Below are 14056 nucleotides of genomic sequence, written 5' to 3'. Positions count from 1 at the left end.
CAGGACAGGAATGGGGAGCTTCAAGAAATGCATTGTTGGGAGTTTATCAGGCGCTCATGAGATCTACTCTGGACTATGGGAGTATAGCATATATGGCAGCTGCTGACAGCCATTTGAGAAAGCTTGATAGTGAGCAAACAAAAGCATTGAGGATTTGTTGTGGAGCCTTCAGAACATCATCTTTAGCTGCTTTACAAGTAGAAACTGGTGAGCTTCCTTTAAGATTAAGAAGGTTGAAATTAATGTTAATGTACTGGGTAAACCTACAAGGACATAAGTGTGATCATCCAACTAAGATGGTGCTGAAGGACTGTTGGGAACATCATAAATTAAATTGTAATAGTTTTGGATGGATTGGGGAAATAAAGGCAAAACATCTTGGTTTAAATATGCTCCAGTATAGTGCTACAGTTCCTCAATCTGAAATTCCTCCATGGTTATTTCTAACTCCAGAAGTTGATCTTCAATTAAGTGAAACTCTTAAAAAGGGAAAGACTCCAGAATGGGTTGTAGTTAATAAATATTTTGAAAGATATAAAGACAACATAATTATATATACAGATGGATCTAAAGATCCAAATAGTGGTAGAACTGGAGCAGCAGTGAATATCCCACACCATAAAGTCTTGATTAAGAGGAGAGCAGCTGATCATTTAGCTGTTTTTACAGTTGAATTATCAGCCATTATATTGGCCTTAGAATGGTTGCTTGATACTGATACTAGGGAAGTAAGTACATTTATCATAGCATCAGATAGTCAAGCAGCATTATTAAGTATTAAATCTGGCAAATCCTGCAGATTAGATTTAATATTAAGAATATACCAATTATTAGTTCATCTTCATAACAATAAATGCGTGGTTAAATTTGTCTGGATTCCTGCTCATGTAGGTATAGAAGGAAATGAGGAAGTAGATATTTTAGCTAAGCAGGCCTTGAAATCAGATATTGTTCATCTGAATGTTCCTTTGAGTAAAAATGAGGGTAAATCTATTATTCAAAAAGAAATTATTAAGATTTGGCAGGAGCTATGGGATAATCATGAAAATGGGAGACAATTATATTCAATTCAGAGGAATGTTGGAGATAGTAATTATCTGAGTGGAAGGCGGAAAGAGGAAGTAGTTATGTCTCGACTTAGAATTGGACATTCTGGACTTAATAGTTCGCTCTTTAAAATAGGAAAGCATGAGAATGGGGCTTGTAGTTATTGCAATCAGGTGGAAACAGTGAAGCATGTCTTGTTAGAATGTGATAAATACTTAGAGGAACGCCAGTTTTTAAAGTTGTCACTAAGCAGGAAGAATATAGGACTGTCTATGATAAATCTATTAGATAATAAATCAAATTATGTTAGAAATCTTTTATTTAGGTTCTTAAATAACACTGGGTTAATGAATCGTATTTAGAATATGGCCAAGTATGTGTGTGTATGCCAGTGCATGCTCATGCATTAATTCATGTATTAATGAGTGTGTTAGGATGTGGATTTGCACATCCTACACATCATTGAGGGAAAAAAAAAAAAATTTCCCTCCGAGATCTCTGATGACCACACTCCAGTCTGGTAGGTGGCGGTAAATGCACCTTAAGTTGGATGCCAGCCGCCAATAAAAAACAAAAGAAGAAGAAGAAGAAGAACGAACGCTAGCGTTTTGCTAACGAGTCAATGCGCATGTGTAGTACTTTTCGCACGTGTGGTGTACGTTCGGACTGACTGTATGCAGCAGAGCTTACAGAGTTAGTGACGCTGTTAAATATTGGGTAAAAGAAACGTATCCTGCGGTTTTTTGCTGCTTTTTCAGAGCTAGGAGAGAAACAAGAAGTCCTCCGTGAAGCATTTCGCCGAGAGGGCCGGAAAACTAGGAAATATATTGCAATGGTGAGTTCTGTGTTCGGCTAACAAGCTAGCTCTCCGGCTAACTGTTAGCAAGCATGTGAATCGACTATGAGCGCATTTTAAAGTTGAAGCTGAGGTTTTTATTTTGGTTCGACGCGTGTCTCTTGTGTCTTATCTGGACTTATTGTTTGTGTTTTATTAAGACTGAACCACAAGTGAACCCGAAGGCCTACCCGCTGGCCGACGCTACACTGACCAAAACCATCCTGGACTTGGTGCAGCAAGCATCCAACTACAAACAGCTGAGAAAGGGAGCCAATGAGGGTGAGAGAAATACACAACCAGATCCGTCTCATATGGAACATACTGTCAGATCAATAAAGCTTCAAACAACGACGGTGCCAATAGATACGTTAGTAAAACAAAGTTGTCAAAACATCTTTCCATTAAACATCCAAATGATGCCAACATGCATTGAGTGAAAAATATCAAAAATTACATTTGGAACAATTACCCCAAATCAGGTATTTATCTCAAAATGTATCTTTTAAAAAAATGTTAGTAAATATTCTTAAGTGGATGTTTTGCTCTTTTGATTGCAAAAAAATACACGTGGTTAATTTGAATAATTCTCAAAATCTAGAACGATACATGAGAACATTGTGGCATAAGTCTGCTTCAAAAATGTTACAACGCATGTTGTGTGGAGTCAACATGTAACGTTAATCCAGTTAAAAAAGTTTTTACCTGCACAATGTTTTTTGCTTTCAAGTCAGGAAAGATTTTATTCACTTATCAATCCATTGATCTTCAGAATATAGAGACAGACAAGTTGGCTAAAAGGGGCAGTATTATGTTTTTCAGACATATATTCCATGTAATTTTGTAGCATAATAAAGTAACTTTGCCTTCAGTTGTTAAAGAAATGTAATGCATACCATGTAAGAGATTTTACTTCCTGATTTAACACCTTGAAATTGGGCGTCTGTCTCTTTAAAAACGCCTGCTCTTTCTGAAACTCTGCCTTCAGGAAGTCATTGCAACATGGCTCCTATTAACCCTTTAACGTTTTTACCAGTTTGCTAATGGCTGCTGGCTAATCTGAAGAAGCTGAGAGAGAGAGAGAGAGAGAGAGAGGATTTCTCAAACAATTCATGTTGTTTTAGTTGGTTTTTTTGTCTCTCGCCGTTTGTTCTTGTAGGATTCTATGCATTCATGTGATTGTAAACCTATGTTTTTTGTTTTTTATTTCTCCCTCAGCCACTAAAACCTTGAACAGAGGCATCGCCGAATTCATTGTCATGGCAGCCGACGCCGAGCCACTAGAGATCATCCTCCACCTGCCGCTGCTGTGCGAGGACAAGAACGTGCCATATGTGTTTGTGCGCTCCAAGCAGGCGCTGGGCCGGGCCTGCGGCGTGTCCCGGCCCGTCATCGCTACCTCGGTCACCATAAAGGAGGGCTCCCAGCTCAAGCCTCAGATTCAGTCTGTTCAGATGGCCATCGAGAGACTGCTGGTGTGATCCGACAGCAGCACTGCTGGTTGATGGGTCCATCCACTCTGTCCTCATGTTGGATTATTTAAAACATTTGGCATTTTTAAGAGGATTGCACGTTTTTTATTTTGTAGGACCATCAACTGTATCTTAATAAAAAATTATTTTTTTTTTTACAACTTGTTTAAATTTTTTTTATTTAAAATGTCATCCTAACTAAAAATGTTGCGTTTATAAATCAAATGTACTTTTCCCTGCAGGGGGGTACGGCAGAGTATTAAGGCCATTGTAGATGGAATATATATTTGCTGAAAAACTCCCAAAATTTTGGGATTAATCTCAAAAATTGTCCACAAAAAACATGGAAATGTAAGGATTTTTTAAACTTTGAAATTTGAGTTTTCGAATTAAAAAAAAAACAAACTTTTTCTTGAATTCTGAGACGTCTCAAAATTTTAGAATTACAACGGCCCTTGTATGTCATTGTAGATGGGCAATAGAAACGAGTTGTTTCAAAGTGTTTTTTCCATTTCTTAATGACATAAGTTGAAATTATTGAATGTGAAAATCGTCTTTCACATTAAATATTGAAGTCTTTTTGGAAATGTATTGAAAGAACTTGCCTGTTTAATTTGTTTTCCTGGGTCTCCTAGAGCTGGTCTTATTTTAGTGTCGTTGCACAGACACAACAGTGAAATGTCATCGCTTGGCCACCAGAGCAAACACACAAAGCTAACCTTTCATTTAGAATTTTAAAATTTCACAGAGCTTGATGTGATCTGACACTGAACCTTTCACACTTGGTGAAAGTGTCATGCTTTTCCATCACTATTATCAAAACCTTCCTGACTGCATAATTAGATTTTTGAACACATCTCTAATCATGACGGAGCCACCACTGTGTTTTACTGACACTAGCTTTGTTGCCATCAGTGTTCAGATCGCTTTGAATCTTTTTGTAAACCGAATAATGGTATGATACAATGAGAGCATTATTAAAATCCTAAGCAAATAATTATGACAATGAATGCAACAAAAGTAATTTAAGTATAAACAAGGTGAAGGTTTTCCTTAAAGCAGTAATGTAGATAACCAATATCTGACCAATAAAACTTAATCATTTTGGGAAAGTTCAATCAACTTTTATGAGATATTGGGTGTATGTTTTTGAAATGAGTCATCAGATTTATAATCAGTTAATGAGGCTATTTGAATTTATCCATTATAATTTAGTAAAAATATTCTCAAATTCCACACAAAAACTTAGACATGGTGGCGTTTTAAATGTAATCATTTCTGCTGTTCGTATTTAGCCAGGCTTTCTGTTTATGGGCAGATGAATGAATGAGTGAAGTCATTTCCTTTGGTGGTTTGTCAGCAAACTAAACCTCACCGGGTTCAGGTGGAGGATCTCGGTTTAAAGCCTCATTCCGTGTCCGTATCTGATCATCTTAAAATTCACTCAGTTTCCCTTTTTAAACTGAGTTAATGCTAACTCAGGTGGATTTTATTCCCTCTCCATTTATAGATTTTCTCTCTTGCTTGATGTTCACCAAGGAAAGCTCTGCAAAGTAACAGCAGACTGCCTTTTACGACAGTGTAAGTACATTGAACGCAGCACCGTTTCCGAGGAACAGCCTGTTTCCCGCTCCATTCTTCAGGAGCTCTGAACGCAGCTCAGGTTCCAGTGAGGAGGATTGAACTTTTGCCCTCTTCGCTGAGCAGAGACCATGGCCGAGCCTCCTGTCATCATCTGGCAGCAGGAAGTTGAAAGTGTGCTCCGTTACAGGGACCTGGTCCCCCGTCTGGAGGACGCTTTGGGGAAGTTCTCCCGGCGGGACCGCGCCGAGGTGGTCCAGCCTGTGCGCGCCGCGGTGCCGCTTCAGAAGCACAGCGGGTAAGGCCTGCGGCTGCTTCGGTTCGGTTCGGCACACATTAACAGACTGCTGCCAGAACAGCGGCTCAATCTGCTTCTCCTTCCAGCTTCATGGGGCTCATGCCCACATACATGGAGAACGACGGAGTGCTGAGCACAAAGTTTGTCTGTTTCTACAAGAGGGAGAAAGGATCCACTTTGCCAGCCGTTCAGGCCACCGTGGTTCTGCTGGACCCAGAACGTGGGAACGTCAAGGCTGTGAGTCAAACACGCCTGCAATGATTAAAGCACCTGGAAGATTTTTCACATTTTGTCACGTCACAGTTTCTGTAGAAAATTTCGGAGATTAATTTTAAAATGTCCCAAGTTTTTTGGTAGAAATTTACCCCTTTTTTAATCTTCAATGACTGTAGGGAAATGATCCCTGACTTTCAAAATGGCCCAAAAAATCTGAAAGTGTGGCGTGCATTTGTGCTCACCCTGCATGCTGTAATACTTTGTAGAATCACATATATTGTTGCACTCACCAGTATTCAGTACCTGAAAATAAAGGATTCAAACCTTTGGATGTTTTATCCTTTTTACTGATTTTACAAATTGATCAAAATCAGCTAAATGTAACTTTTTAGACAAAAAAAGGCTCACACCTTTAAAAAGTAAAGGTGTGTGTGACTGAACCATGTAAACACTGCTGGAACGTCCCGCCTGCAGGTGATGGACGGGGAGGTCATCACGACCATGAGGACCGCTGCCGTCTCAGCCATCTCCGCTAAGGCATCTCTGCTGTTGACCTCGTAACACATCAGCCTCTCTGTGCAGTGAGACTCTGCAGTAACTCGGACCTGTTTGGTGTGTGTGTGTGTGTGTGTGTGTGTCCAGCTGCTGATGGCGTCCGGAGCAGAGGTTCTGGCCATCCTGGGGACCGGCACACAGGCTCTGAGTCACTATAACATCTTCACTGAGATGTTTTCTTTTAAAGAGGTACTTGTTCAGCAGCGACAATAAGAAGAAAGGGAAACATTTTGTGTGTGTGTGGTTTTTAAAGCATTTCTTTAAATTGTTTGGGTCGTATGTGTTGAGTCATTATCCTGCTTTTCATGCTAAACTCACCTGGAGTGTTTGAGAAGCTCCACTAGCAAAGTTCAGCAAATTGTTTATGTTTGTGATGGTAAGACAGAAAAAGATTTTTACTGTTATCTCCATCTTGTTCGCATGGAGCCAGTGTCTCATGGTTGCAATGGAGACAACAAGACACAACCTAGCATACATCTGATCATCGTGACTCACATTTATCCCTGTTAGCTTTGAGATCTTAAACGGTAAATGTCTTGACTTTCTTAATGCTGCTGGTTTTATTGCCATGCTGCTTCTTGTTTATAAAAATAGATATAGGAAATACAGATTTTAGCAGTTTTTTATTTATTTGGAATAAACTCCTTTTTGCGTGCATCAGTTTCTACAAGCGTAAAACGTCCCATAGAAGAAACTGTGTCAATCCTCTTGTTAATATTTTACCTTCTTCTTAGTTTTAAAACCTAAAAACAGGAACAAAATGGTGGTTCTTTAAATGTGACAACAAATTTCCTACAGCTGATATTCATTAGTTGGTTTTTTTAATGTTGTCTTTTTCATAAGAGGTTATGTAACATTTGCAGCTCTCGGCGAGTTTTATTTTGCTGAACCAAAGAGACTAAAAATGTCTCTTTAGTTGGTAACGGTCGGAATCCCGTCATGGTTTGGCGTCTTTCTACATCCTCGTCGTTCTTCTTCCTCAGGTTCGCGTTTGGAGCCGGACTAAAGAGAATGTGGAGAGGTTTGTCCGCTCAGTGGGAGGCGGTGTGAGAGGATGCGGCTCGGCGGAGGAGGCGGTGAGGGGAGCAGACGTCATAGTGACGGTGACCGGATCCACGGAGCCGGTGCTGCACGGTCAGTGGGTCAAAGCAGGAGCACATGTGGCAGGTGAGGTCCAGTCAGATACAAAAACCAGTATAATCACAGCCACGAACCAGGATGAACCCTTTGACTTTGCGGAGCAGCTGTGGGAGCCTGCAGGCCAGACTGGAGGGAGCTGGACGACGTGCTGATGAAGAGCGCTGTGGTGTACGCGGACAGCAGGGAGGGGGCGCTGTCGGAGTCTGGTGATGTCATCCTTTCAGGGGTCGGTCTACTTTAGATTTGATTTTGAATCCAGTTGGAAAACTGAAGGTGAGCAGAATGAGAGTCGGTGTGATTGTGTCTTTCAGGCTCAGGTGTTTGCAGAACTGGGAGACGTTATCAACGGAACCAGACCTGCTGAAAGGGAGAAGACCACCGTCTTCAAGTCTCTGGGTGTGTTGGATGATAGAATTATATCACTTTGTTGTAGTTTTTAATGAACCTTAATGTGTTTTCTTGTTTTTGACAGGAATGGGAGTGGAGGATGCAGTGTCTGCTCAGCTGGTGTTTGACCAGTGGACAGCTAAACAAACCAAACCATGAGATTTGTTCTTGATTTCTGACGTCTCAGCTGGAACTTTACGGTCACAGAGGTGGAGGCAGACGGCAGTGTGTCCGAGGTTTTAGTTTAGTACGAACCAACACTGACCAAACTGCTGTCTGCCGGTCACTTCCAGTCTCTGACATCAGCTCTGGACCGGTCCAAATCTGACCCAGCAGAGCTGGCAGCTGGCAAAAATGTTGGCACTTTTAAAATATTTCGAAGCAGTATTTTCCCTGACAAAATCAAAATAGAGTGTAGCACAAATGTTTTGTCTTTTAACCACATATTTTTCTTTTAGTTTAATTTAATAAAAAAAAAAACTATTCAGTTTTGTCACTTCATAAACTGAAATCCAAAAAGGAAACAAATAATCCTGCAAAAACAATAAAAAATAATAATAAACAATGCCAGGCATGTATAGACATCACTCAAGATCAAAATGTGTATAAAAGAATTAAAAATCAATCCACTTTTTGTTTGTGTTGAACGCTGTCTGGGAGCCTTTTCTGCTTCCTCCTCCCAGGCTTCATGTAAACAAGCAATAGAAAACTAGTTTGGGGCTCAACTGGTAGATGACTTGTTTCCCCACAGGTTGGTTGCCCTGGGTAGGGAGCCTTAGTCTTACCATTGAACAGCTGCTGAGTGCAACTGGAATGAGCTGAACAGCTTTGAATAAAATGTCTTCATGTTCACATCAACAGAAACCTTTTGGTTGGCAAATTTCCCAGAAACCTGGTTTAAGAAAATAAAATTACCGGGAACAAAAGTCATAATATTTCGAGAATAAACTCATACAGGAGTAAAGTTATAGTATTACAAGAATAAAATCACAATAATAAGAAAATAAAGTTGTAATATTGCAACTTTATTCCTGTAATATTCCAGGTTTTTTATCATTTTATGATTTTATACTCATAATACTATGACTTTTTAAAAATAAAATTATGACTTTAATCCCATAATGTTACAAACTTATCACAGTAACACTTTGATTTTATTCTTGTAATGCAATTACTTTTCTCATGAAATGATGACTTTTTCTCGTAATGCTACGACTTGATTTAATTTTTATTTGACATATTTTATCAGTGCTAATACGCTGTCATGGTAACTTTATTAATGTTCAGTAAATAGTGAGCGTAAAGTAAGGCTGCCTATGTTGCTTTGCCACACATCCACAGTCACTATGATACTTTCATTTCATAAAAAAGTGACTGTAGGTCAATGGATGGAATAAAAGAATCTTTAGTAAACATAAAGCACAGGTGGTTTAAAATTTCTCTCCACTTCACTTCAGGAGTTCCAGAACGTCCGCTGTCATTAATCCGCTCTGCTGGCCTCAGCGACAACATCCCTGTTTTTAAAATCATGAACATATAAAAGGAATCATCTGCATTATGACAGGCTGCAGCTTGGCTCCGGTTTTTTAGCGGGTTTGGCGTTCAGGCCCACCCTGGCGGTTTCCTCAATCACAGCCTGAAGGCCGTGCTCAGTCAGAGCCGAACACTCCAGGTATGTCACCGCACCTGGGTTTCAGAAGAAAACAGGAAGATGAACACAAGCAGAATGATTCAGTGATATTCAACAGGTTTAAGGAAACGGATGCAAAGGCTTGGAGAAAAAAAGGCCTGAAAAGCTTAGCCACCTTTACTCTGATACCCCTAAAGTAAATCAGGTACAATAAATTTACATTAGAAATCACATTTTAGTAAATGTAGTTATGGTCCATCATGGTGCTTTGCTTTTCTATTGTGCATTTTTCATTCTTTTCTCTTGTTTCAAAAATAACTGCAGTCTGGAATTTTGTTCTTTTTATACTTAGAGGTAGATTGACAAAATTTAAAACCTGATCAAAAAAACATTTTTCTCTTTTTAATAAGACAAAGAACACCAAAAATTTAGTAATACATTCTTTTCAAGGTGACTGAAAAAAATCAATAAGCAGGTTGCAGTATGACGTCATCTCACCGTCCCGCCGCGGCCTCCAGTTGGAGGGTAAAACCATAGACGTACTATATATATTATGTCACCAATATATATATGTCACCAATATATATATTGGTGACATAATATATATATTATGTCTATGGGTAAAACTGCTCACTGGACGACGACTACAGTTGGTGTTAGCTGTTATGTTGTCAACATAACACGCTAAGCCTTAAATGTACGTGTGATATATAAAAGAAAACTGGACACAATGCTTTGTCAAAACTACAACTAGACAACCAGGTCAGAAAAAGTTTTAATAAATAAAAAATAACGAGGGAGAGGAAAGTAGGTCAGTCATGCTAGCTTGACTTTAGCAACTTAAACATGTAGATGTGCTGAGCAGTTCGGTGTGTTTCAGTTCAGTTAAAAATAAAAATGCCTACACAACAACCATGACAGATCATCAGTAGAGAAGGGGCTTTAATTAGCTAGTCAGCCACCACTGTGTTAATTTAGCTAATAGCAGCGGTAGCTAATCTACTACAGTAATCAATTATTAATAATAATCACAAAATAAATATCAAGTCTGAAAACAGAAAAATGTAACAGACTGAATGTTCTGTTCTTTATGTGGTAAATGGTATTTCGGTGTTGAACCCTGATACATTGGTGGCGTTGCTGTTAGCTGCTACGGCAACAAACAAGTTTTCAATGTAGCTGACACAGAAAGCAAGAAAAAAGAATGGCTGAGTAGTTTTGAGTTGTTCTTCAATGGTTTTTCTGCGTTATTTTCCCCTGTGCTGTGGCACACCGCACTAAATTAAACATACCTACAGCTCCAGGTTTCCAGGTTTCATTTTGTTAAAGGAACTGTTGTAGCATAACAGGGCGGCTGCAGATGTTAAATAAAAGAACCGCCTTTTTGTCCTCCAGCGCAAAATTTCTAGATATAAACAGTGACATGCAATATGTCTATTACGACTGGACAACCCAATTATGCTGAAGTAAAAATGACCAGTGAGACCAAATCTTTAAGAGTACAGAAAAGTTGACTCGTTTCTATTTCCCTCTCATAATAATAGATCCATTTAAATCAAACTAAAAACATCCAGTAGATCAGAGAACAGATATCTACCTATTTCTTCAGCCATGGCCAGGCCCTGGTCATAGGTGATGGGAGAGAGATGCTCCTTTTTCAGCTTTTCTATCCTGTCTTTGTCGTCTCTGAGGTCCAACATGGTGCCCACCAGGACGACTGGCACTCCGGGGCAGTGATCTCTGACCTCTCCGGTCCACTGCAGCAGGAGCATGGAGACTGGATCAGTGTTCACGGTATGGAAGCAGCGTTTTTATTGGCAAATTATCACAACAAGCAGAAATGAGAAGGCTCATGAATGATGATTTGCATCCAAAACATTAAGAGTTTTATATGCATGTTTTATTATTTTATAATATCAAAGTAAAATCCAAAACCTGACAGTAAAACTTCTGATTTTTTTCTTTTTCAAACTGTACATTTTTTATTTGTGTTCTTCGGTTTAACAGAGGTGTGCAACCTGTGGCTCTGGAGCCACAACGGCTGTTTACAACTTGATAAAGAACCAAGTCATGATTTAAATCTACAATAGAACGACACTAAAAGCAACAGTTACATTGTTTTGATCTATTTTACTTTGTCTATCATTAGATTGGAAACCACATGCTCTTTTTTGTTTTTTACATACTTGTATCAATATCCGGTTGAAGAAAATACACCCACCCTCTCTTTGCAAGAGGTTTTCAAGTTTTTGCTTGTTGTAAAATCTAAAAATAGAAATAAAATTGTGAGGGTTTTTTTTTGGAAAAGACAACAAATTCCCTATAGTAAATATTTATTTAAAAAATGGAAGTTGTCGTTTTTTCAAAACTTTGTTTATGCTTTGCAGCTCTAAATGTGTTTTATTTGGCTGGACTGAAGAACCAAAATGGCTCTTTGGATTGTTAAGGTTGCAGACCCCTGGTTTAATGTCTTCAACATGTTAGTTATGAGTAGAGTCACCTTGCTCCGCACATTTTCAAAAGATGATGGACTGGTGAGGGAAAAGCAAAGCAGGAGCACATCCTGCAAGGTAGAAAAACAACCAAAGTCAAAATTCCATGTACAACATACAAATATTTACACGCTTAATTCACATCAGATGTTGGCAACAATACGAGTGATCCAGGTACAAAGTTATGGGTGCAAAATTGGAAAAACATTTAGAATCTTCCCATATGGTTTGACTGAACTGACTATATTTATTCATGAACTGAATTTGTTTGTGTTGACATGTGAATATAAATAAAATTAATTATGTTTCTATTGGGGATCATTGTGATAGACCCACACATAGTAGAGTAAAACTGTGAAGTTGCAGGTAAACGATAAATAATTTCAGTCGTTTCTCACCTTAAAATCTGAAAAACATACCATACATCAATATTTGGCTACTCCTACTCCAACACCCTTAACAAAAAAAAACAATGCAACTCGGCTTCCATGCACCTCAAACTTCCAGAAAACAAAAAAAATCCAGAGCACAGAGTTCCTTTAAATCAGTACTGAAAACCCACCTGCTGCTTTTGAACCATAACTAATGGGACATAAACCAACGTGTTTGATGCGTATTGATCGATGGCACGTGAGAAAACACAATGTCTGCTACTGGTTCCACAACAGCTGACTGAATGAAATGGTGTTTGTGCTAACAGTGGCTAGCTGCTGTGGGTCTCCGTGGAAACACACCGTCTGTGGGAAGGACAGGCGTCTTAACTGGTCATAGTCGGACAATCCGGTGGGGTCCCACACATCCAGGTTCACCTGGTTCCTGTCCACCGTCACACTGACTTTATAATTGTCCATCCTGCAGGTAGAAACATTCACTTTCAAAACGGATGACTTTCATTTAATCTTCAGTCATATTAACAAAATAAATTCACCTATTCCCATCACAGTTACTACGACCACAAGGTGCTGCTGTGTGTGACTTACACTGACGGGGTCCAGTCCTTAGGAAAGCCTGCGGTGTAGGTGATGATCATGGTTGATTTACCAACAGCCCTGAGAGGATCAATGAGGGAAGCTTTTTCACGGACGGTTAACCATTCAGAGTCGTTGATTTTAATCAATATGTTTACTGATGCAGGACAGAAAATAAGTATTTGACACACACACCACCATTTGTTTAAGCACGGCTAAGTTAACTAAGTTAGCTTTAACACTTTCAGTTCCATCTTCTAAATACGTTACCACTAGCACTTGTTCCTGGGTTACTTTTATCCACTTCAATTAAATGCAGATTGTTTTTATGTTCTTCAGCTGCAGCACTTTCTATCTGAAGCAAACATCTGGTTTTGTTTGAGTCACAGTTAAGAGCTTTGGTTATTCTTTATGTACTATTTTGTACAACATGCCAGTATGAAGGTTTTGTTAAGTTTTGGTCCAAATACAGTATTGTAACATTCAGATGCTGTTGCACCTAAAAAATACATTAAAACACACCTACTTACTATTGTTGAAACATCCATGTAAATCTAATTCACCTGTACAGGCACATTATGTCACCTGAAATCTAACTTTTATCAAAGTTTTTTGTTACTAATAATTGTGTCACTATATCACATTTGACTAGAGGCTTGTACTTGGCATTAGCAGTCTGAGATATTTTTAGTACACACAGCTGTGTTCATTCTGTACAAAGACAGTAAACAGCCAAAGGCTTCTTAGGCTTCTTAATCTTTAGCAGCATCTCCACCGCAGTGATGCTGTGAATTCCTGGGAGCTTTTTACAACATTTAATTTCAGCTGAATTTGATTGAAATATGTGTGTGATTACAAAGTTTTAAAGCTATTTATAGATTTTAGCACTCAAAAAAGGGAACCAAGCAGCTCCAGTTGCTCAAAAGTACTGCGTGTAGCCTGACAACAAACAAAATCTGCTGGCATGTTAGACCTACAGCCACCAGGTGATTTCTAGATTAACCCAAACATTTACACTGACTTTATTCCCACTGATGAAGACAAAATATAAGGTAATATAGTTTAATTTGGAAGAAAACTTTCCATTGACTTACCCGTCCCCCAGCAGCACACACTTTACCGTCTGCATTGTGTAACGGTATGGCGTCAATTTCCTGTAAACCCCCCCCCCAAAAAAACTGGAGTTTATTAAGCAATCACAACAGTGCGTAGTACATTTCCATTTGCTGGCGGGTCCATGAACGCAGCATGGCGAAAACTTAGACAAGGTAACAGTTCTGATTGGTCAGATTTTCATCTCAAATCCGATGACAGCAACCACGAGATTTTGATCTAATAGGGGAAGAAGAAGAATACAAAGAGGGGGATAAACATAGACATAACATAAGAGTAGACCCCGCATTGGCTGCTCCGGTACAGGAAATACGGCGGCCAT

General features: G+C 39.1%; 3 protein-coding genes across 6 annotated transcripts; 2 read left to right on the top strand and 1 right to left on the bottom strand.

Annotated features, from left to right (window-relative positions):
- Positions 1 to 1646: 1646 nt before the first annotated feature.
- Positions 1647 to 3510, top strand: snu13b (SNU13 homolog, small nuclear ribonucleoprotein b (U4/U6.U5)). The gene is made up of 3 exons (XM_008437833.3): positions 1647 to 1882; positions 2044 to 2164; positions 3101 to 3510. Exons 1-3 carry the CDS (start codon positions 1880 to 1882, stop codon positions 3361 to 3363), a joined length of 387 nt encoding a protein of 128 aa, XP_008436055.1. The 5' UTR covers positions 1647 to 1879; the 3' UTR covers positions 3364 to 3510.
- Positions 3511 to 4948: 1438 nt separating this feature from the next.
- crym (crystallin, mu) lies at positions 4949 to 8950 on the top strand. Of its 3 annotated transcripts, XM_008437834.3 has the most exons (8): positions 4950 to 5233; positions 5320 to 5470; positions 5924 to 5986; positions 6092 to 6193; positions 6988 to 7171; positions 7249 to 7370; positions 7456 to 7540; positions 7617 to 8950. In XM_008437834.3, the coding sequence occupies exons 1-8, from the start codon at positions 5067 to 5069 to the stop codon at positions 7688 to 7690; spliced, it is 948 nt and encodes a 315-aa protein (XP_008436056.1). In that variant the 5' UTR covers positions 4950 to 5066; the 3' UTR covers positions 7691 to 8950. The 3 variants fall into 3 exon arrangements, with proteins under 3 accessions (XP_081456299.1, XP_008436056.1, XP_008436057.1); XM_008437835.3 differs by lacking the exon at positions 5924 to 5986; XM_081600173.1 differs by lacking the exons at positions 5924 to 5986; positions 6092 to 6193 and having other exon boundaries at positions 4949 to 5233.
- LOC103481975 (ras-related C3 botulinum toxin substrate 1-like) lies at positions 8742 to 13797 on the bottom strand. 2 transcript variants are annotated; one of them, XM_017301699.2, is made up of 6 exons: positions 13716 to 13797; positions 12634 to 12702; positions 12388 to 12505; positions 11662 to 11724; positions 10759 to 10918; positions 8742 to 9217 (listed from the first exon to the last, which is right to left on the bottom strand). In XM_017301699.2, exons 1-6 carry the CDS (start codon positions 13748 to 13750, stop codon positions 9087 to 9089), a joined length of 576 nt encoding a protein of 191 aa, XP_017157188.1. In that variant the 5' UTR covers positions 13751 to 13797; the 3' UTR covers positions 8742 to 9086. The 2 variants fall into 2 exon arrangements, with proteins under 2 accessions (XP_017157188.1, XP_081456300.1); XM_081600174.1 differs by having other exon boundaries at positions 11674 to 11724; positions 13716 to 13780.
- Between the last annotated feature and the right edge of the window lie 259 nt (positions 13798 to 14056).

Source organism: Poecilia reticulata, chromosome 19 (assembly GCF_904066995.2).
Source record: "Poecilia reticulata chromosome 19, P_reticulata-male-v2, whole genome shotgun sequence".
Classification (NCBI taxonomy): Eukaryota; Metazoa; Chordata; class Actinopteri; order Cyprinodontiformes; family Poeciliidae; genus Poecilia; species Poecilia reticulata.
Note: the sequence above shows the minus strand (reverse complement) of the source record. Positions and strands in the feature narration are given on the sequence as shown.